We start from the raw sequence: 25440 nt of genomic DNA, 5'->3' as shown, positions 1-25440 counted from the left end.
CTGTTCCATTACAAATCTGTACCAGTGGTGCCATAAGTTAGTAGTCTTGCTTTGCCTGCGACTGCACCCGCAGCCTCCTGCCGCTGCTCTCTGATCTCTGACTAAAAGCATGTCTGTGATGGATTGTAAAGGACACACCTGCATCCTTAAATAGGCCACCACGAAGGTCATGGAGTTACAAGTGAAGAGTACTGGCTTTCTTGCAGTTCTCCTTTCATGCCTATGATCAAGCCCTGAACTCCTGTCTAGTGCCAGAAAGTAAATTATAGATGGAGACTGCAGCATCAGTATGTCATTTCCCTGTTTTCCTTGCACTATGAGATTGCACCATGGGAAATGGAATGAAGGACTGCTGTGTTAGCAGCGAGGGATTTAGCTGAAGCTTTCAGCCTTTCTTTGGCCATGGAATGGCATTCAGTAACCTTGCTCAGATGTTTTCTGAGGTTATAAAAGAATGTGAAGTGATCTGGATATGAGAGTATCATTCTTAGTTATTATCAATATATTTCTATTTTGCACATATCACAAAAATGTCATTTTTAGGGGCCTGGGCCCTTTAAAATCTGAGGCTCCTGATTGGCGAAACAGAAAAGGCTTGCTTTTGATATCCTCAGTTGATTTGCAAGTTTGAATCAGAATAATGCTACAGCCATTCAAAGCTGGGAGTCCAAGCGAGCGTAATTGGCCATGCTGTGGAAGGAATTACTCTCTACTGAGTTTGAATGTGATTAAGTAATTCTGAGCACAGTGACATGACCCATTAGAATAGGGTACACACTTATGCCACCAGGTTATTTATTAGTTTTAATGGTTATAAGATTTTTTTTCTTCCCTAAAAGGTTTCTAATTGTTTTTATCCCTTGAATTTTTAGTTACTAAAAGCTGAGTGTCGACTTTACATTGATAAATGCTCTCTCAACAAATACATCCTGATACTGCTTCACTAGATTTATAGGCTAAGAGTGCTATCAGTTAAAAGCTAGGGGAGATAATATATTATAAACACACACACACCTTATATATTTTTGATATAAAGTGCTAATTTAAGTACCCTATGAAGACGTAGGTCTTTATTTTTTCATTTGAAGACAGTCATGTACATGGCAATGATGTTTTTCCCAGCACAAGGCAGCGATGTGTATGCAGCCAGCATCGAATCCAACTCTGTTACAGATTTAATAGATTAATTCATCTCAGACTTTATGGATTGGACTGCAAAGTTTAATTGGTAGACACCATGACCTCATCATAAGTAAATATGAGGATGTGACTGGGGTAATGTGCTGGATGAGCGAAAAGGTTTAACTTTATTGTTGTCAGAATATAAAGTACAAAGACCATGAAATGCAGTTTACATCCAACCAGTAGTGCAAATAGCAGCTAAGGTTATGGTGCAATAAGCTAGTATAACGGAGGAATGCAAATGGAAGTGCGGTTAAATGAAATAAATAAGACTTGTGCAGCAATAATCTGAGATAAACAGTATACAGGTAGAACTAAACTGAAAGATGCATGCAGTATGATACATACACTGATTACAGTAAATGCAGATGTACTAATAACAATATAAATAACAACCTAATATAAATAATTGCTTAAACGTGTAAGTACTTGCACATAATTGCAGATAATAGTAGTATAGTATGGTGTCTAATGCTAATGTTTAGTTATTAGCTGGAAGGTGGCAGTTAATGCCTAGAAGCTGAATTCAGCTTTAATACAGCCTAAGGGAAAGCTGTTTTTTTGTGACAATGCAGACTGTAGAGTTTTCCCGATGGGAGACATATAAACAATACATGGTGGGCATGGAGGTGTCATTGATAATACCTCTCGCTGTCCGCAAGCAACAATTGTGAGGAATGTCTGTAATGTGCTGCAGTAATGTGTTGGGCAGTTTTCACTACCTGTAATAGTGCCTTCCAGTTACACACTGTGCAGTTGTTGTGTTGTGATGTAGTTTGTAAAAGGATGCTTCCAGTGGTACATGATAGATGTTCTAAGGAAGAAGCTGGGCTTTCTTTAGTCTCCTTAAAAAGTGGAGGTGTTGTTGCACCTTTTTGATAAGAGAGGAGGTGTCGAGGTTCTAGGAAAGGTCAGACATCCAGAAACTCGCAGTTAGAGATACCTTCTAGTCCAATTAGTAAAGATGGGGTTGTGTTTGTGGCTCCTCAATAACTTCTGGTAGTTCACCATCAGTCCAAGGTTGTAAGTGGCTCACCATGTTACCAGGTAAAAGAGTTGGAGCTGTGCACAGGTCCGAGGTGCAGTCTCGGTGTTTGTGGTGATGAGTTGTTGATGTCAATAAGTCTAGGCTTTATTTGCAGACAGCAGTGTTGATTCCCAGACTGTATAATTTGGAGATTAGCTTCTATGAAATGACTGTGTTAAACGTATAGTCAATGACTAGTATCCTCACACAGGAGGTGCTATTTTTCAGATATCAGGGCAGAGTGAAGTTACTAATATAAATGTAGCCTGTTACTAGCCACCTCTGTTGCAACTGTCATGTACGTAGATGCCAGCTCATGAGCTGTGCTGCATTAGGGACATAACCTAGATATAATACAAGATACTGAGGCATACTGAGATTCTTGCTGTGGATTAATTCATCTAAATATTATTGTTCATTACTGCACAGATATCTGTGAAATCTAATATGGTTTAAAATGAGCTAAATATCTTTCTGAAATATCCATTCCTTTTAATATCACTGAATATTACCTCAATTTGGCTGCTTCCTGTCACTTTTATCACACTTTCCCAATGATAACCCAGCAGATAGCAGCATTAGCGCTATTGCAATACAGTGGATGTGTTTGGAAAAAGCATATACAATTCCCCTACTAAACCCTGCCAAACATGGGCAGTACACTGTATGAGCAATATAAGTGATTCCATTACACCAAAGATACCCAGATGATGTACTGCTTAAGCTCGTTTCCGAGCATTCTGCTTACTGAATCCCACAATACAGTCATTTCATTTTTGTATGACGTTGTTTTGTATAAAATGATAATTCTTCCATACCATATACTACCTCAAACTACTATGTGGAATAGTGTACAGTGTTCACCCTGGACCGTATCTGCCGAGAGCGAGCTACAAACCACCAAATGATTCCATATGAATGCACTACATGACGTGATGTCGGAATTACGGTAATTACAAGTTTCAACTTGTAAAACCATTTATGTCTTTGTGAAACCTGTAATTACCATTTGGAAAAGGGGCTTTTTTTTTTTTTTTTTGCATGAAAGCGCTGACTTGATGTCAGTGGTAACACCATGTGTTAAACAAACAGTTTCCTGGGCCTAGAGAATAAACAGCAGCTTTCAAGTACACTCTGAGTTGACCTCTCTACCACATGGTGGCTGCAACTAATGATTATACTGATTGATTGGTTGATAGATTAATCAATTAAAAATCAATCTCCCTGTAGCTATCCGAACAGCACCTTCTCTATTTGATTCTAAATCTATGCTCAAATCTAATTTATTTGAAAAAAATTATGATGGGTTCATTTTTATTTGCGTTGTTTTTGTATATCGTCTGTATTTTGTTTACTTGTTTTATTGTTTCAGTTTTATTGTTTCATTTTTTTAAGTAATTAAAAAATGTGTGTTATAAATAAATGAAGAAGAAGAAGAATTATTTTTAAGTTAATTATTATTTTTAATAATTTAAAATATTTATTTAATATTAGATTTATTTGCAGCATTTCAGTCAGCTTAAATAGGCTGAACAGGTCACTACCTGTAATAAAATATTAATGACCTTTATCAGGAAATCTGTCAGGCAGTTTATGAGATTGAGAATAGAATTATGTCAACCAAATAAGTCCCCCAACCTAACACAAGGTGCTGGTAAGCTACTAGTTACTTAATTTGCAACTATGTATGCTCTGAATTTCGAGCCCTGAAAATAAAATAAATTATCCCTGAAAATAAAATAAATATCCCCTGCTGTCTCGTAAAACTAGAACAGATGCTAAATTAATTTTGCCTGTAAATCGACTCGGAGGCTTTGGGGCTGACTCCTAGCTTTCAATGCCTGGAATGACTGAATCTGACCATGTCCATTGTTAAAAGCATTATACAAAATTGAATTGAAATTGAAATTTTATGTTTTGTTTATTGATCGTTCCACCGCCTGCTCTTATGTCATGCATTCAAAATAGAAAACTATGAATGAATTCCGTTTATCAAAACATTTATAAAACCCCAATTAAGTTTTAATAATTGCACCAAATTCTTGTGTGCAAATATCTCTCCTACATTAGGGCACACTGTAAACTGTGTGAACACTTTGTTCACAATATTGCTCATCTCCTCCACTTGCTGAACACAAAAGATGCCGAAACTTTGGTCTGTGCTTTTATCACCACTCATCTTGACTACTGCAATTCCCTTTTCTTTGGTTTTGTGGCTAAAAGCAATACAGGAGTTTCAGTGTGTATTCAACACTGAGCCTCCAGAGTACTCACGCATTCTGCTTCACATCACCGCTATGTTTCCTGAACCACACTGGCTATTGGTTTCAGCCCACATCAAAACACCACTCTGGCTTCTGACCTATAAATCCTTACATGGCCTTGCTTCATCTTTACCTTTCAGAGTTCCTTCTTTTCTTCACCCCATTGCGTATTCTCAGCTCTTCTTTTAGATTGTCCAATATGCCAGACGGATCTTAGCACCTAAACATTGGAATCTTTGGGGAGGTACTTCAATTTATTCTTTTAAACTTAAGCTGAATGTTTGCATACTCTGGTTTGAACTTGTTCAGGAAGTAAAGTAACCTGCGCTTGCGTTTTAGCTGATGACTATGACATTAGTTTCCACAGTAATGTGGCAGGGGAACGTTGTGGGACACAGAAAATGTCAAGAGTCTTACTGAACATAATAGCACCAAAATAATCAAAAACAAAAAAAATATGGTTAGTTGCTGTTAGTTGTGTTCTCCATATATTGTTCAGTAGAATCAAGTCAGTCTGAAACTACTTGATTCTGTTGCAGGGCCACCGGGAACAATCGCACTCAGATTCAGACCTCAGCATACGTGACCAGTGTGAGAATCAACTAAATGTCCAAGCAGAAGCTCACCAACTATAAGCGAACACTCCCATTGTTGTATATGATAAGTTTGTTTGTATCTTGGTTGGATGTGTTTATAGCATGAACTGACAACAGGTTCTGTGGTTATCGTCCCATGACATTCTCATACTCTGTTCCAAGGAGTTGCTGCATGAACGCTGTAAGCTGAAGCTGGGTCAGACAAATGGAGGCAGAACATATCATATGAGAATAACTGAACTATACTTCATAAAGTGATGCATGGATCAACACACAGGGCAAGCATATGGTTATATGGATGCTTGTATTCTCCTTTGCATATTGGAAGCTATGTTGGATATCCACTGATACAAGAATGTTTTCTTTTCAGTTTTCTGATTAATGGAATATGAATCAGGTACCTGTCAAATTGGACACTGCTGTCATTTTGATGCTTTGACTCATTCCTTAACGCTCTTATTTCCCTGCTTTAATGGTGCTTTTTATTTTTTTAAAAAGAAAAAAAAACAACCACCAGAATTTAACCGTGTCATCACTGTGACAAATTTTGATGTGCAAAGGATACTTTTATTCCATTTCTTTTCAAGACTTGTCATGTCTGACATCTGGTTCACTTTTGTGTGGTCAGAAGCCCCCTGTGGGGAAGAAGGCACCATACAGGGGTTGGTATGTTTGCTTTACTTTTTCTTGCCTCTCAGCGGAGGGTACCATTAGGCACTCGTCGCCTCTATCATATGATTGTGCCAACTTGCCCTTCACCTCCTCGGTGTTCTCATAATCAAAGTGCAATAATGGCATTGGTGCTTACCTTAGCACTATGAGACTAAAAGCATAAGTGCTTCTCCATCATCCCAATGAAAAGCTGTGCACAAAGGAATGACCGAGTAAGCGCTTCACTTACCTCTCCGTGTCATATCTTTTTCTGGTTTTGTCTGTAGTTTGTCCAAGCATAGCCTGTGAATTATCACCAAAGCAAATCAAACCCAGGCCAAGCCTGCATGCTTGAGAGATCAGAGACAGTGTCCCAGGAAGGCAAAATAAACAAAGCCTGAATCACTTTGCAATCAGGGTGGCATCGATGCCTGATCAGATTTTCCATGCTTTCTTTAAGGTGAAGACTGCCAACAAAGCCTTATCTTCTCACATGAGCGAAGCAGAATTGAAGCAGGGATCAAATTCTAAATCTGTGCAGGTGGTGCTGCAGGATTTCTTCAACAAAAAAGAAAGCCCGGAGAACACTGCACATTGAAAATTAAATTTGTCAAATGGGTTCCATTAATGGAATGGGAAGTGAATTTAATTACGAGCGAACATCAGTTTCATGTCAGGTTTGTGTATTTTATCTTGTGTTTGACCTCTACACTCTGTGTGTGTGTGTTCTCTCTGATGGTTTGCCTTGTTGCCTTTGTGCATCTGGGTACTTGAAATAAGCAAAAAAAAAAAAACAACAACATAGTTTGGTTCAGTTGTAAGACTGCAACTTTTGATGATTACATTTTTGGAATATTTTGCAGAATACTGTCTGAAAGATTTGATTATTTTCTAGATGGATAAGCTGCTCTAAAAGACTTCATTTGAATAATGTAATAAAAGAACACCAGCAGTTCAATACAAACCATCTGAAAGAGACTCTTCTATGGGACATTACCCCATAAAATCCAAACAAACTGTTTACAGCATACACATATTTTCTATTAAATATCATCTCACCTCCATCTTTGGACTTAAATCTGAAACATTCATGCCCTCAAACCTTGTAGGAATGATTTGAAATACCCCTATAGCAAAACAGGCTGCTTTTGGCATCATCCGGATTTCTACTCTTAATCTCCAGACTTTTCTGTTGCGCCGCTTAGGAATCCAAATTGATCAAATATTTATAACTGCCTTAGGTCTGATCTATTTCACTACTCCCTGTATTCATGCTATTACTCCAAGATCTCTGGCTTATTGAGTAGCGCTGCATTACAGATTTTAACCCACTGTATTCACAGGAAATAAATTACCACTGCTATCACTTTGGTGTGTTAGATGACACATCAAACTGATAAGAGTAAGACACCACTGTTTTACTTGATACTGAGCTTAAGCTTACACTTGCGTCTTTCGTTTCTTGTGTCTTGAGTGTCAGGATTATATCCTAATGGGAAATTTGCAAATACACCCGAGACACGTTTAAGTTTGATCAGTCAACCGTGTTCAAGCGGAGGTCTGAGGCTCATCTGTGCCAAGTGTAAATGCATCAGTTTCTCCAAGCAACGTTTTTCAACCCGAAACCTCTCTCAACAGGCCACATACATGCTCTTTAGAAAAGCATGATAATTGATGCAGTGAACATCTTGCTCATCACTGTGGCTTAGCACTGGAAATTCATCTCAAAGTACAGCTTTTAAGTCTGTTTAAGCAGAGGGGAAAAAAATCTTGCTGAATTTACTTAATTTAAATGCGCACATCTGTTCCACATGATTGAATCAAGTAACATTAACACAATTAGTTTTTGTTCATCCAACATGATTTGTATTTTCAAAGCGCTGAATAAAATCAAACACACCTGAGCTGAGACTCAAACCCACAAACCTGGTGTTTTGCAACAGACATGTTATTGCTGTGCTGTTCTACCATGCATGTTTTAATTGCCTACATTTAGTACTATAATTATAATTCCCATCACTGCCAAAGTCCTCATGAGATTTCACAATCGAATTGATTTATATTAATAGAGCCTGAATTGATCACGCTCACTCTCCATAAATCAATCTAGCAATTAAACTTAATTAAGTTAATCTAGTAAAAGCAATAAAATCACATTTTGTTGAAATGTAATATTTTAAGTAAACTATACAGATGTTTTTGTCTTAAATCTCACTGACTCAGATTCTCAGGTGTACATAGAAACCGAGTGTGTGTTTACTATTATTATTATTATTATTATTATTATTATTATTATTATTATTATTATTACTATTATTATTATTATTATTATTATTATTATTATTATTATTATAGCCTGTATAGTCTATATTATTGTAGCGTATATTGATATAATGATAATAAAAATAATAAAAATTATTCCATTATAATCATTTCCATTGTGCATACAATGTTTTTAAGAATTAATAACTATTTTTTAGAAATACTGTTCAAATGAATAATCTCTACAGAGATTATAATGCCTTTACCATCATTTAAACTGTAAACAGCAGTCATTGTTTGTGCTTGGCTTATTCTCACTCCTTTCTTACTTGAGGATTTCTGTCATGCAGGCTGTCAAGAGATGTGCATTTTGCGCAATCCTCTCATTGCCAGTACTCCTACCATGAATCTCAGCCACTCTATCATGAACCAATCATGTCATTCGACACCCAGTTCCAGGTGCAGGTTGCTTTCATGCGTGATGTGCACTGACCCTGATGTTCATTTGAAGTGAACCCTAGTCCAGTGTTTTCAGGTGCACCGGAGCTCAAATTCCTGGCCCACACCAGAGTTTGACGAGTTTTATGCTTGACAAAAATGAACTGCGAACAACCTTGAGTTTGGAGAAAACGTTTCTAATCTGGTTGAGAATTATAGTCTTAGTTTTAACGTCTGGCTTATTTTAGCACTCAGACAAGATGGTATAGAGTCATGCTGTGAAACATGCCAGATCCCAGAGATAGAGGCTCGACTAATGAAACATCTAGAGTGAAAATCTTGTTGAGAGTGTATAAATTTGTCAAGCTGTCATGTGATGGAGAACAGCAGCAGGAGCTGTATTAGTGGATAACAGTGTTGTGGATGTAGCATGGCTTACTGCTTTTCCTTCTTATTACTACTCTAGATAAATATACCATTTTTGTTCCTACCCAACATGACCTGCTGAGCTCGCCTTAATAATTGAGCTGGATGTCTGAAGTTTTGTTGACGCTGTTTACCTGATTGAGGGTGCTGAGGTCCTCTGTGTATACTTTTATATACAAGCACACATTTTATTGGGAAACTCTACCCTGAAAGACTGTGAATGTGTTCATACCGAAATATTTGTGATGCTAATTTGTTAGTTGGCCAGGTATTTTTGTTGTTCCTGTGAGAAGTTAGTTGTTATGTGCCAGTTTTTGTAACAATCTCAAACAGTCAGGTTTTACTGTTGGGTACTAAACACAAAAGAGCACGAGCTTTTTTTCCTCACTCACCATTTTCCAGTGACATTCAGTATCGAGTCTGGAGTCTATCTCGGGGGACTCGAGGCACAAGGAGGAGGAGACAGTGGACAGGGTGCCAGCCCATCACAGGGCAAAATCACCCACACTTACACACTGTGGACTATATAGAGATGCCACTTAGGGAGTACTTGGGAAAATCCCTAAAACACACAGGGAGTACATGCAAACTCCACATGCACAAGAAAGCATGAATTGAACCCCTAACCCCGGAGGCATGAGGCAAATGAACTAACCATTAAGTTCCAGTAGAGACTGGACTTGGCAGTCTACCAGGTGTCAAGCATGATGATGTTGATGTTGGTATTAGAATTAAATTTGAAGCTTGCAAAGTATACAAGTAATCTAAAGCACTACTGCATCACTGTTTAGATCGAAATGAATCAAGGGCTAATTACCACTGGCACTGCTATCAGTAATTGTCAAAGGGCATTGTGGGTAAGGTAGGAAACTCATGTTATTTTTAAAGATTAATATTCAGGAAGTTCAGGATAGGTTCCTTCTTTTGGGTATTTGCGCAGTGATTTGTATTACATGTACCTGACCTTGTATTTCTCTTCTTCTGTTTCTCCTTGTGTCTCTCTTTTTGACTGTAGACTTTTTCTAGTTGTATTGTTTTAAACGTCTTCCTGAAAAAGTGCTTTAATAAAATAGGAGTTATTCTTTTACCTGTTAGTTTAGAGACTACAGTTCAGTGCTGGAACCTTAAGCAGCATGTTACAATAAGACATGTTGTGAGTGTGGACATGGGAGCTGGAGTTCAGCGTCCTCTTCTAGTCCCTACCCGATCCTCATTTGACTACGCTTTTGTAAATGCAAACACGCCAAAGGTGATTCATTTTCTATTTTGAATGATAGATTTGTCGGAGTACCTCAAATTGTTATGGGCCAACAAGTGAATTGATCAGTACAGGTTTTATAATTTGCATAATTGTATCGTACTAAACTGTAAGGAAATTAATGTCCGTCAAAGTATAATGAAGCATGAAGAACTGAAAATACAACTCCGTGCACAATATTTGAAACTACTTATCAGACTGTATTCCTGACACCAGAATCTATATAGTCTTGTTATAATTCAGCCGCTGTTCATTGTTTCAGCAATATTGCTGAAGCATGAGTGCGGTTATACTGAATATTGGCAGGCTGTGATTTGGCTGTAGGCACGAGTCTGCAGGCTGAGAACTGTGTGTAATCACAGCCGTGCCGATGTTCAGTATAATGGCAGGATTAATATATAGTAAGTGTCAATTTGTGTACAATATGGCTGCACTAAGGGCCATTTTATTCTAGTGGAAATAGATTTCGGAGAAGCCACACTCACTTTATAGCCGGTCACATGTACATTCTGGTTTAAAAGGTGCTTCTGGGGAAATTGTCATCTTTATCTGACAAGCTTTTATGTTTTAAGTTAAAAGTAATATCATCAGTTAAAAACATCATTAACCATGTTCTCTGATGATGGTGTTAACTATTTTACAGTGCAAACACAATTCTGTGGAGTGATGCGCACAGTTAAACCTCTCTGTATAGTCACTCTTGGAACGCCACTCGACCGATCAGATCAGTGGACTTGCTTCAGTGAATTCTTCACTTTTTTTAATCTAGTAAATACATTAAATAGCTTAAACATATGTGTTCTTGTCTGATTGTTTTGTCTGCAGGATATTTTGACAGAGAATTTGATCTGTATGTGATTTTTTTTTTTTACAAACTTGACTTAAAAAGGGCCCCTTAGACCTTCTGAGAAAGGAGCTGTACAGATTAATTTGTTTATTATTTTCTTTCTATAATGGTCAGTGGAAAATGAGATCCAGATTGAGTGATTGAGTGGCAGTCTGTCATTTACCCACAGTGGCTTCCCTCAAGCCATTTCAAGTATATTTCACACTCTGGAGTTGTGTCTTTGTTGGACATGCTATTTATGGAGGAAATATACTTATTCCTACACAACATCGCAATGGAGTTGACACGAGTTGGGCAGTAATTTGACAGGGCTTGTCAACTCTGAATAGCAGAGAACTGCTGAATACTTGATAAGATGCCAAGCCCTCAAACCCTGAAAAAAAACTTCTGATGTGGGGCAAAATGAAAGATGTACAGGATTTAAGAAATCCTTACTCCTAGTAATTACCTAGACCAGAAGTCCTCTGAGCGTTACAAGAAAACGTTTGCAATCCATTTAGTCACAGTTTTGTTTGGGTAAAAAAAAAAATCCTTCTCTCCTTCTTCTACTTTTTACTTTTCTTCAAGTTTTGGTTTGATGGTGCGCCTCCATTTTGAGCTGAAAGCTCTTCACGCATTAAATAAATAAGCTAGCTACAAAAAATAGCGCTTGCATTTGGCAAGCTGACAGGGCTTCTCAGGTTGATTGGTAGTGCAGCACTGGATCATTTGACTCTATAATTCATGCCATGTGATGTGTTCAGTCAGTCAGCAGCTGGATTTAATGCACACTGCAGACATGTTTAAATTCTGCCATGCGACAAGCACCACTAAATTATTTACAGTAGGTTTCTGTCAGCATCCTATAAGACTTGCGCTGACCTACTTTTAAATAAACAAATCTGGATTCAGTCTGTGACCAGGTAGTATGCATACTTTCCATAATTTCTGTGAATGTGAAGCACATTGGACTGATTGGATTACAGTAATGGACTGGTTCACATGTTTAAAATTCATGCTTTCAGAGTTCAAAATGTTGCAGCACCAATTCATCTTAAATATGACTCTGGGTTTGTAGGAGTCACAAGATGGAGGAGGCTCCGAAGAACAGTTCTCCAAGAGAGCTTATCAGATCATACATATTCACTGACAAAGGTATTTCAGCTCTGCTGTATTCACTCATATCTCACTCCTTTTATACTGACCAAAAAAGTAAGACCACTAAAAGACTGTACTTTAATTAAAGATGAAATCAGGACATCTACACACAAAAAACATCCACATAACTATCTCCCTCTTCACCACAGCAGACCTCACATTTCAGCAGTGCTTCTTTTTGGTTTGGCTTCACAAATAATTAGGCTTGGGTCCTCCTATATGCTAATGATTTGCTAATCTCCTCCTGAGTGCAGGGCTTAATGAGGGCGGATTATCCTTCGTGAGAGCTGCGGTATGGAAATAAGTCACATCACAAGATGGGAGAGCAGAACGACTTTACATATTTTGAATCGTCTGAAACCAGGCTCGTTGTCCTCTGAGGCCATCCTTGGATTGTAAACAAACGCTAATGAGTTACAGGAAAGAACCTTCACTCATTGAGGTTCTGGGAAGTAGGGCACTGCGAGATATCTTTGGGTATATGAGTGCATAAAGAGTCTCAGAGGGCAACGAAGGGTGGAAGACTTATGTGCGTTTATTTCTATAAATGCAGAGGGATACACAAAACTGAGTTTTTATCTTAAGAGTAGGGGTTCACCTGGGCACATGTCGAGTTATTTGACAAGAGTTTGGAGGACTATAATGATTTTTCTTGATGTAACAACCTGGAAAGTAACCTTTCTGTGTTAAAGACACCAATACGATTGTATATGTAGAAATAAAATACAAAGTCAGCTTTGAGTGTGTTTACATTCAAAACAGTTGAAGAGTGTCAGAATTACAGCACTTTTTGCGGCACTTTATATTACTTTAAATTGTTATTTTTAATACTTCAAATCCTTTAGACTCAATGGTTTCCTGAGGTCTGGAGTCCATATACAAAACCAGATGCTTCCATCCTGATGCCCTACTTCTGGTTAGAGATCTCATCACCTGAAAATCCCTCACTGCTGCTGAGGATGGCTCCACATAGACAGGCTGAAGATGCAAGAGATTACTGTGGATGGTACCACTTAGAAACCATGAAGATGGCTTTGGACTGCAATTGATATGATCAGTTTTCTGTGATTGCTTTAGGACTGCAATTGCCACGAAGAGTTTTGCACTCAAGTTTCCATCAGTCACCAGTTGATAACTTCAACAAAATAGACTTCATGTTAAAACTCAAATGAATTTCCTGGTTACATAATTGCACTTTTTGACCATATAGTAGACAGTTATAGAAGGGAACAGATTTATAAACCAGATGAAGATGGATTTCTCAAGGGTTCTTCCTCATATTGTCTCAGGGAGTTTTCTTTAACACCGTCACCTCTGGTTCACTCATTAGGGATACATTTGTAAATGTAAAATTTATATCCTGAAATGATCAATTGTTTTTAAAGCTGTTCTGTGTCTGCATCCACTGTTAAAAGCACTATGCAAATTGAATTGAATTTTTAGATGCTGAGCTTCTTCTATTGTTTTACTTTAATGCAGCTCTCTTCAGTTTCTGCTTGTTCTAGGAGGCATTTTGCCTTCAGCAGATGTAATTTATTCTGAATTGGATTCAGGTCAGGCTTGGACATTGAAGAACATTCATTGCTCTTGACCATTGCTCACAAGTGTATTTATTTGTTTAAGACAATGGCTTGCTTCACTAGTAGTAACAACTCTTTGGACTTCATATTGTAGTCCAATTACTCTTGGGAACCACATATGAAAAGTGTTGTATTTATTACACCATTCACCCAATTTGGTTGTAAATACTCTCAAAAGGAGGGTGGGATTTGCCTTTTTGCATCAAGAACTAGTTTACTAAACTGCTAATGGCTGTCATTCAACTTGATTTAAGTGAAGTGATTTAATTCTGTGAGCTGTTGCTTTGAATAACTAATATTTTTCCATAAACCAATCATATGTGGAATATTTACTGTACTGAACACACTATTCTAGTAATAATTTATAAGATTATTTAAAAACTTCATTATCAAATGCATTCATCTGTGCCTCATTTATGCCCATCTTTCATTGCCCTAAGGGAATATCAGTACCTCCGTTCACAAATGAAGCTAGGCAGATATGATAAGGGCTGTATGTCTATATAGATTTTTAGCATGTAAAGTGTGAGAAGGCCCCTAGCCTTCTCTGTCCTCCTGAATGTGACATGGCCCTGAACCTCCTTAAGGCCCTGTTTAAAATGCCACAGCGCCGGCTAAGTGCAGTTGGGTACACGGCAAATGAAAAGCAGCCTGAGACCGTATGTCTTGGCCTGGTTTTGATGTGGTGGAACAGTAATTGCCTGGATGAGCAAACACTTGAGAATGAGTGCTGACCACACAGGCTTATGGAAGAGTGGGGAAAGGGGTTTAGCTAAAATTCTGCGCGATAGGAATGTTAAAACCTACGCTTGAAAGCATATGGTTTATGGTCTCTATTAAAACAGAAAGGACAGAAATCTCTTCAGTCCGAGCAACTGGATATATCATATCACATCACAGCGTCCTATGAGATGTGGATCCAACATTTTATGTAGAATCCCCAACAACAGCAAGCAGACAGTATAAGTTATACAGGTATGTTCACAGTGACTGATTTATTGAACAGAAATATTACAACAAATGCAAAGGCCTTGCATGATTCACACGATGGAACTGAAGCACAAAGACAGTGATACTGATTCTGCCCTTTGTTATTGTGTTATGCTAAACCAGAGCTTAGCACTCCATTCTTGCTTCATACCATTCATGCCCGCTAAAGTGAGGGAGCCTCTCTGCATATTATTCAGACTTATTCGACTGAGTGGAGAACTGTTACCAATCCTCATTTTTCCACGCTAAGCAATAGGGAAGGTGAGGCCTACCCACGATTAGCGATGTGACGAGTGCTGAAAGGGTGCTCTGTACATCCAGCTCTGTCATTATGCGCCTTTGAGCATCGGGCCACTGGGGGACAATCCCGGCCATTGTTCGTCGGTGTTATTGCACTCTGGCTGTGTACTGTACTGAATGGCAGTGTGAAAACCATGTGAAAATCCCCCCGGGCCTGCATGAATTCCGCCAGCTTTGGGGGAACCAGGCCCTCACTGGAACAATGAGGCATTTTTCTTATTCTTGTTGCTCCCAAACAAAAAGAAAATGCCCAGACTAATGCCCCAAAGGCTTCGAGCTCAGACTAATACGACGTTCTGGGGTTGCTGTTTTGTATTGTGAGCGATGCATACTGTGTGGGTCATGAGTCGGATGTGCACTGCTTGTTTTTGTTGGGGCAGAGCTCCTTTTCCAGCTCCACCCACTCAAAGCCACAACAGAGGATGTGGTTTATTGTAATGATGTACGAGAGAAAATGTCCTAGGTGACCTCATCTTTATTAAACAAATCAAAAGTTATGGCATTGGCTTGGTTTACTCGTTGCCTCCTCATTTGTGTAAATGTCAGTGAAAGGCGTTTGCTTTGTGTGCCTTTATATAAACTTGCACTTTTCATTCAGCGTTCATTAGACTCGTAAGGGACATAAACCTTAAAGGAAATGAACAAATCTAATTATAACTGAAAAATCATCAATGCTTCTAAACATGAAGAGGCCTGATTTATGAGATAACAAATCCTAGAGAGGGCTGTAAGAGAATGCATTATTGAAATGAAAATGCTCTGCTATGAATCATGTCCATGTGTCGTGTAGTCATCCGTATTTTTCTATGTTTTCTCCAATTACGGTTGCCATTTTCTTTTGCTGTCTTTGGCGACCTGAAGCCTCTGGCCGGGCATGTCGACATGCACTGCTCTTCACCTTAATTGGATCATGCTATTCACCTGGGGCCTGACTCGATCTTCCTTTCCATAAATGCCAATCTGTGTGCCACCATGGATGGATGCCTCTCTGATAACTTGTCTGTGCTTAGGCTTTCTCTTTGTTTGAGTGCTGAAAACACATGAAACCACACTTGCTACCTCTAGGGTGCTTTAGAAGCAGAGGACGAAGTATGAAAAACAGAGGGGATCGCAGTCACTGCTGCCGCATCATCCAGTGGATATTTTTGATATCACATCTGGGCTCTGTTTACTTTAAAGTGCTCCTGCTGCGTGAGCAACAACTGAGCTTGATTTTCAGCGGCATGTACTTTCTTTTTAAAATAAATGACTTTTCAGTTCACAGAATGGGATTGAAGTTGGGGGAAGGGGGAGTTGTATAAAATCAACAGGAAGGAAAGATACACCACCCACCCCATTCCTGTTTATGCGCCTACAGTGTAGTTCTTTCACACTGTGCGCATGCAGGGTTGCTATAACGTCACTCGGTGCATCCTGCTGACTGCTATGCGTCTGATCCCAATTCTTTAGAGGCTTTAGCATCTTTCAGCCGCCATCATTTGCCTCAGCTTCTTCGGTATGTTTACAGTTTGAGACGAGACAAAGACAAAGATTTAATATTGTTCCCATCCACCACTGTCTGGGTTACACAACGACTCCACCGCTGGCGTCGGCTCACGGCAAACATTGAATGCTTGTAAAGTTTGTTGAACTTTTTTGTTTATATCTTTTGGATTGAAGCTATTGTTTGAACTCACATTTGAATACTGTTTGTTCCTTGTTGAGTTCAGACTGCGAGGCCAAAATATTTGAAACTAATTTCTTCTAGACTGGATGTATAACACGTGTATATAGCAATGTGTCTCTAAACTAAACCGTCTTTAATTTGTTCAGCATGTTTCTTTAGCATTTTCTAACACGTCGTTCCCTCATAGTTTTCCTTACATTTGCAGCCAGATAGGGTGAAATGTGAAAGATCAGACCGTACATAATGGAAAATTGCATTTAAGTGGAGTTGCTTGGGCCAGTATGGCATCCCAGTTTTCACCATTATCCCTGAGAAACTCCCACCATCTTGAAATGACTGACACGGGCACAAAACTTTACAATGTATTCCTCGGAGCAATGCTACGAGTGCACAAAAGAAGACTGACATTTTGTGTGGAGACAGACAGCACGGTACAGCGGAAAAGCCTTCCCAAGAGCTCGGTGACCATGGCAACCAGTTAACCTAGGAATTGAGGAGGGGGCTTATCCATAATTAAGGATGTTTGGGGTAGAGCTCTGCTGTGGTCAACACTTGAGTTGAAGATTCACATGGTCAATATACGTCCATTTAAAATATAACAAAGACCATGTCGGCTCCTTTCTATTGATTATTTTCCCCCAGACTTTGGTGAGGGCGCACATCACTCTGTTTCTGCATACTATATAGGTCTTAATACGGGTTTATGATTAAATAAAGAGCCTAATTCGATTTTTCCGTTGCCTATTTTTAATGTGTAAATGAATCATTTTCTAGTGTATTTAAAAATATCCCACACACTGTGCATCAGATTTTACTGTCTGCTGCTTCTCCTGCTAATATTGATTAGTCAGTTCTCCAGTTCTAACAACACCGTGAAGCCAAACTCTAATTATGGATATATTTCAGACTGAAGCTGTTGCTGCATCTGGCAACCCGACGTGCCATATGTTGTATAAATTGTTGATAAAGAGCCTTCAGTATTGGGATGTAAACTTATTTATTTAAGCATTAGGGTTGATTCATACATTAAGGAACATTGTGAATTTGCTTTCTAATCCTTTTTCTTGATCCATTTTAAGATATAATTGAGCAAGGTAAAAGGCTAAATTGCCATTGTTAGTAATGTAATAGTTCATCTGCAACCATAAGCCTTGCCCACTCTACATTTTGTTTTTTATATTTCAGATTTATAAAATAGTTAGATGAATGGATGGATGGATGGATGGATAGAGATGGATGGATGGATGGATGGATGGATGGATGGATGGATGGATAGATAGATGGATGGATAGAGATAGATGGATATGGATGGATGGATGGATGGATGGATGAAGATAGATAGATAGATAGATAGATAGATAGATAGATAGATAGATAGATAGATAGATAGATAGATAGATAGATAGATGGATGGATGGATGGAGGTGGATGAATGGATAGAGATAGATGGATATAGATAGATTGATGGATGGATGAATATAGATAGATAGATAGATAGATAGATGGGTGGATAGATGGGTGGATGGATGGATAGAGATAGATAGATAGATAGATAGATAGATAGATAGATAGATAGATAGATAGATAGATAGAGAGATAGAGAGATATAGAGATGGATGGATGGATGGGTGGATGGATGGATGGATGGATAGAGATAGATGGATATAGATGGATGGATGGATGGATGAATATAGATAGATGAATATAGATAGATGAATATAGATAGATAGATAGATAGATAGATAGATAGATAGATAGATAGATGGATGGATGGATGGATGGATGGATGGATGGATGGATGGATAGAGATAGATGGATATGGATGGATGGATGAATATAGATAGATGAATATAGATAGATGAATATAGATAGATGAATATAGATAGATAGATAGATAGATAGATAGATAGATAGATAGATAGATAGATTATATAAATTTGTTTATTTATAAAATTATTTCACATACACAGCCATACATAGTACAACAATATAGTGAAATGGTTTATAAGAAATAAAGAACAAAATAAACAATAAAAATATACTAAGAATGAATAAATTCTAATACAATTTGAATTAAAATAGAATATACTATACTGGTGGAAAGGGAAGATGCATATGGAAAATTATATAAAATCTAAAATGATATACTGTATTTGCCATATATATCTGTATGGTCAAAAGTTGTGTGTTATAAGAAAGTAATCCATGACATGGTGGTGTTCTGTGGCCTGACCCAAACCTCAGGAGCCTGGTTTATATATGAAGTTAGATTTTGTGTAGTGTCAGCACAAGCCACATTGTTCACACTTATGCTGAGTAACTTTAAAGCATTTATCAATATTACGCACAATAATGAAGTTAAACCCAATTGTCAAGCTCTATTTCACTATAAGACTTTCTGCTGCTGTTGTGATTATTGTCATGAGCTGCAAATCAAATAAAAATCTCTGACCTTACATTCAAAGGTATTTATTAATCTAGAAAATCCAGACAACTGCTATGCAAACCAGACCTTTTGGCAGGCTAGTCATGAGTTTTAACAATCTAAACATTAGCAGGTAAAACCGATTAGTGTTAGTACTCATTAAAAGTCTAGAATAGTACACAAGAATGAGATTTGAGACACGGCACTTCCGTCACAATCTGATATTTCTAATATTAACGTATTGAGTTTGTGATTCTCGCAACCCCATTTGTAAATCTCGACCCCTAGTGTGGAAGCCCCTGACATATATAGTTTAATACTAGAATCGATATCCTAGTCCTGTTAGATTTCTTCGTAAAATTGTTGAAATATTTTTCGGCTTTGAATTGGGATAAAAATGATGACTCAGGATCCTTTGATCAATTTTGTAAGAAACAGTATGTATATTTATTAAATTCTTGTCTGCATTCGAATGAGAACATTTACTGGCACATTTGCCTTCCAAAAAACTGCTAATTTATAAAACACGAATCATTTTACGATGCCAAGACAGTGTGTCCTCCCAGAGTTAAAAGGAAATCAGCAATATTAAATAATTTGTTGTTGTTTCAGTTCTTTTGCCAAGAACAACTAATAAGCTGTTTGTGTGAAAATCTTGTCTTGGTAAAGGCATTCTTCTGCCTATTATGACTCACTTGCCCACATTCATTCATTTCAATGCATATGATGCATCTAGTCACCGTTTGCATAGTGACTGGAAATTTAATATGAATGCATACGCTCATGCAGTGACTGCTGTATTCTGATTAGGGTTGTGCTGCAACTAGAACTAAGCAGGAATACAGCCTACTATAGATAGATGAGAGTGCACACACATATTCCTATATATACTTAAGGGCAATTTTGAGTATCCATTCCATCTACCAGCAAGTTTTCTGGAGGTGGGAAGAAACCACAAAACCCAGAGGAAGCTCAGACAGACACAAGAAGAACACAGTGTTCTACAAGCCCATGCTGCCTCATCTCATAAAGTAAAATCCTCTTCTGTCTCAAATCAGACAAGCTTACAGGAGACATACTATGAGCTAATGCCCTAGCATACTAAAATATTGGCATCAGTGTTTAGCAGAAGGCCGGAACTGGAAAACTCCCCCAAGGAACAGCTTCCTCATAAGTTACGGTGCTGATGGCCAGTCAACATTAAAGCTCTAATCAAAATGTATATCCAATCCGCCCAATATATGTACAATACACAAACTGAGCTAAAGAAATGAGCACGTTGATTGGGACGTTCATATTCAGTAGTGAAAAGAGCAGGATTCAGAAACACATCTATGGCTATTGAGAGCCTTGTGACACTGGTAGCACAAATAACAACAGAATAAGAAAAGCCCTGTGCTTCAGACACACTGCCCTGAGTGACATCAGTATATAGCACCTGCCAAGGATGGGATTTATTAGGCAGGAAATGGAAACAGTTAGTTCTAGAGTGGATGTACTCAGGAAAAATTGACAAGGATTAAATCGTGATTGCTAGACAACTGGGTCTGAGCATCTCCTAAACAACAGGTCTTGTGGGTGTTTCCAGTATGCAGTGGTTAGTACCAAAAGTGTTCCAAGGAAGGACAACCAGTGACTATTTGTTGACAGGATCCTGGTGACAGATGACATATGGATGCCCAAGGTCATGTATTTGGGGAGTGAATGCTAGCTTGTCTGGTCCAAACCCACAGAAGCACTATTGTAGCACATATTGCTGAAAAGGTTAATGCTGGCTAGGATAGAAAGCTGTCAGAACACACAGTACATCTCTGCTTGCTGCATAGCTGCAGACCAGTCTGAGTGCCCATGCTGAATATCTTTCTGCAGGATAATGTGCACTGTCCCACTACAAAAATGGTTGTGTTCCTCAAACCATTCATGAAAAAAAGAGATCAGGGTGTTGATATGAGCTCCAAACATCTCAATCTGATCGAGCATCTGCGGGATGTTCTGAACAAACACGTCTGATCCATGGAGACACCAACCTCGCAAATGACTGGACTTGCTTACATTTTGGTGTCAGATACCACAGCACACCTTCAGAGGTCTTGTGGAGTCCATGGATTGAGAGTTCTTGTGGTGACACATGGGGAACTGCAGTGTTAAGCTGCTGCTTTTAATACACAAACTGATAGGTGTATAAGCCAATATATTTTTATTTCTTTGCTGCTACACAAGGTGCACACGCTGTCTTATAAAATCATTATGAAATTGACTTCCATAATCAGATTAGAAAATAGATGCAATTTTGTATTAAAAAAACCCATAATAACCATTTCTTAGGGCCCTCTATGGACTCACAAAAATGCAGCTCTGGTCCAGGCAGAAACTGAGTTTGAAACCCCTGATTAAAATGTTATTTTTCTAGGAGCTGAATATAATGGTTCCATGCAAATTTAGTAAGAAGAAACCTCTCCCTCCTTCTTTCCCCCTTATTTTTGAATGTAGTCAAGCAAAGCCAGAACACTTCTGAATGGTAATAGCGCTGCACTTCAGCAAGCACCTTGCCTACATGTAGGACTAATAATATACTGTATATCTCTTTCTAGTTACTTTATTTATTTACAGGTCTGTTTTATTTTACTCTGTATTCCCAAGAAACCTTATAAATGTTTTGTAGTCAATAAAATAGCTGAGAATTCATTAGAAAAAGACCCACTTGCTTCTAGTAAGATGTCTATACCCCTGTTAATTTGTGAACTACTCGTTGTGGAAAGTAGAAAACTTTTTAATAAGAAAGCTTCACCTCACAATGCTTTTTTTTTTTTCTCTCAAAAATGCTGAATTTCACTGACAGGAAGCAAAAAAGCATTTCACATAACCAAATGATTCATGAGAAGTGCCTTTTTGTGTCAGCCATTCCTCACTTGCTCAGCCATGAGAAATGTCATACTCCAACAGCTCATGAATCAACATTAGTCATTAAACTTTCATTCAGAAATTAGAAATAAGCCTCTGTGATGGTTTCTCAAAGCCATCAGCTTTTTTTTGTAGATTTCAGCACAGCATTGTTAAAGTGGGGGTAAGGATAAGAGGGCAGCACTTTTTTAGTTTTAGTGCTTATCATCTGAGTTGTTAGGACCACCTCTGTGATTTGGGTGTGCGTTATTGTTAACCTAGATCTGTCAGATGAAGCCTGGCTCTTTTGTGCTGCAGCTCCGGAGTGGGTTTAACCCTTCCTTTCTGACGCACGTTTGCTTTCATTCATGGTGTTCAAAGAACATCACACGTACAGAACAGCTCTCCTGGTTCAGCGACGCCAACTTCCCACATTACAAGCGAGAGGAATATTTTATTGCAGAATATTAACAAGTTTGATCCATGACATGTTTTTCGGGTATCTGGAGTGTGTTGGTTCCTTCTTACTATCAGTAATAAACTTATAAAGTTCTATGTTACATTTTGGAGGCATTATTCAGTAAATAAAACAGTCAAAATCATTTTGTCATTAGTATTTGTATCTGAAATGAACAAGTTTACTTGTTTTTGTTTTATTAATACAGGCAAAAATAGGTCAGTGTATCTGCCTCTTGATGGAACTGACTTTATTTGGACAGATGTGTGCTAATAATTGATGAGAGGCTTTTATGTAGACTGCTGATTGGGGCTGTGTTTTTCACTGTTGTTTTCTTTTTTTTTCTGTTCTCCTCCTCGACTGCGATTGCTTCCAGCATCTACAGAAGGTTCATGTGGAATTCAGCCACCAGGAACTGTTGGAGTTCTACAACAAGGTCAGACTAAATTCATTAAGTTTTCCACTTGACTGCCTGGCCAACAAGACCAGGCACAGAACCACTCTTGAAACTGTCAAACATGATTATTTTTTTCTTTTGCAGCTAGAGACGATTCAAGCCCAGCTGGATTCGCTGACTTGATGCTCATGGCACAGTTAATAAGGGTATCGGCCACATTTCCCGAGTCCAGGGTCCTGCACCGTCTAAAACTCTCTGTCTGATTTGTCATTTGTTTTTTGTGTGTGTGTGTGTGTGTGTGTGTGTGTCAGATATCATGACTGAGAAATGATTCAAAACACAAATGTCACTCCTATTGTACCCTGTACAATGTTATTGCTATCAATACTGTCGCTACTGGTTGAATTTTGTGTTGTATAATCGAATGATGACAATGAAATCAGAGGAAACAGAAACTAGGAAGACAGCAGTTGTTTATCTTAAGCTTCCTCTCAATCCATCTAGCCAGAGGTTTTAACATTTTAAAGTGTGAGGGTGAAGTCACACTCTTGATCAGTTACTAAGTGTACTCAAGGGTCTGTGTGTCAGATGGCTTTACAGATTTAACTTTCATAAATCTGTCCTAAAATGTGGCAGTGCATTCAATTTGTGCTAATTGAGATTTCTGAAACAAATGTGCACTGAGATGCTTTGTGCCAGTCTCTAAGGCGTGTGATGTTTCAATAAGAAACAGATGACTAGTCCTCTAAAAAAAGAAAAACAAGCTGTACCTTATATTTTCATACGTTTCTGTGCCACAACGGTGACCTAAACTTTCATTAAATTTCATAATGGAATTGCTAACAGTGGTGTATTTCTAATAAATGTGTAATGATTTCCTGCAATGAAAGGTCATTTTGCAACAATTTTCACGGCTGTTGCATTTCAGCTTCAGAATTACTGAAGTGCTAATTGAGTGTTGTTTTTTAGCGTTCAAAAACAAGTGTCTTGTATTAACAGGCTGTAGGGAAAATATTACGTTGTTCTATTTCGCTCATAGTATTAAAAGAAATACATTTTCAGTGGCCAGTTAATTGGTTCTGGGTTTAGAAAGAGCTTCGATATTTATAGGTAATGCCCAGTGAGTGCACATGCCTACCATAACCCTGTAAGCTCTTTCGCCTGGACCTGACTGCAATTTCTCTTTGTAGTTGCTATTAGTAACTGTAACAGTGCACTTATATTGTAGGATCTGCAATACAGTAAAACAGGATCAAAGGTAAAGTGACCGGAAATATCATTCCCAAAGTGCAGATTTTTGAAAGCAGCTACTTAGGCTGTCTAATGAAGCACCCCATAACCTTCGACTGCTGCTAATAGGATAATGACATGCTGTAAAACACACGAGTTTGTCCTCTATTTAAGATCAGCTTAATGGTACCTCCTCCTGGCTATTCACACACTGTGTGCTCTCGCCTGTTTGAAGTCCACCTTTTGAGTACTTTGAGCAACATCCATTCATGTGCTCACTGAAAGTTACCATTGTACCCAGTTTCTGCTCTTTCTCTGCAATATGAAAGAAGCATAAGAGCCAGTGCCGGAGGAAGAAGTGCGCCCCGCAGCATGGAGAACAGATGGCAGCTCGGTGCCTCGCGATGGTGAAAGCGGTTGGTGCTGAATGACTCCAGCAGCGAATCAGCAAAATACAGAACACCGAGTTCTGTAATGGAGAGTTGTTTCAGAGGCCTTCTGGACCATAAACACTGACACGAGGGCTTGCTTCTAAGAGGCATTTAAGCACTGGCTCCTGCAGTCATCCCACCTAAAGAAGATTAACCTACAGAGGACTTGGTGGCCATCCAGAGGAGCTGTAGATATTTGTCCTAAACAGAAAATGGAAAATAAATCAAAACGAATTTGGGGACAAATAATCCTCCATAACATGGTCAGAAACATGTGAACATTGATGTCAGCTAGGCTGCTGCAATATATACAGAATATTTAAAAAAAAAAATGTTTTATGGCATTAGTGAGTTAGAAATAAAACACTACAGAACACTACATGATGGGGTGAAGAATCGGAGTGCTTTTACCAAACTGAAGCAGAATATTTTCTTAAAATTGCACATTCCAGAGTGATTTATTATGCTGATACCACAATAGTTATATTTATTGTTAGTTCCTGCCATCAGTTTTGTTATACCAACTTTAAACAGTCATTCCTTTATGAGTCTCTCTTTTTTTCCCTCTCTTGATGATAATGAAACAAAAAAAAAATGCAGGTTGTCGTGTTACCTGGAACAGAGAAGGTCCAAACACCACCCTGTCTTTAAGACTGTGTTTTCCTGAAGACTTACTGACAATTACAATATGCTCCAGGCCCTCCTTTGTTAAGTGTCACAGAAAGCTTTATCATTTTTGACAATTATAAAAGATTCAAGATTTTATTTCTGCCTTACACACTTATCTACAATATACAACCCACAGTGAAATGATAATCTTGCCTGCCTCCTTAGACAGTGCATTTAAATAACTAATTTAAAAATAGGAAATAATAAAAGAAATAATACAAAAGAAACAGGATATTGTTCAGACTGTGCAAAAGGTTATGAACACAGTTTGCACTTGTGTTGCATGAAGTACCAGTACAAAAAAAAGTGAACAATATTAGCTTTAAA

General features: G+C 38.3%; 1 protein-coding gene across 1 annotated transcript in view; it reads left to right on the top strand.

Annotated features, from left to right (window-relative positions):
- commd10 (COMM domain containing 10) overlaps window positions 1–23626 on the top strand; it is a 36097-nt gene extending 12471 nt beyond the window's left edge. The window contains exons 6-7 of the mRNA XM_058389088.1: window positions 22763–22822; window positions 22928–23626. Of these exons, the coding sequence (XP_058245071.1) occupies window positions 22763–22822; window positions 22928–22966 (99 nt within the window). The 3' untranslated portion in view covers window positions 22967–23626. The remainder of the gene's footprint in view (window positions 1–22762; window positions 22823–22927) is intronic.
- The last annotated feature ends 1814 nt before the right edge of the window (window positions 23627–25440 follow it).

The sequence above is a fragment of the Hemibagrus wyckioides genome, linkage group LG05 (assembly GCF_019097595.1).
Source record: "Hemibagrus wyckioides isolate EC202008001 linkage group LG05, SWU_Hwy_1.0, whole genome shotgun sequence".
NCBI lineage: Eukaryota > Metazoa > Chordata > Actinopteri > Siluriformes > Bagridae > Hemibagrus > Hemibagrus wyckioides.
This window is presented reverse-complemented; position numbering and strand designations above follow the sequence as displayed.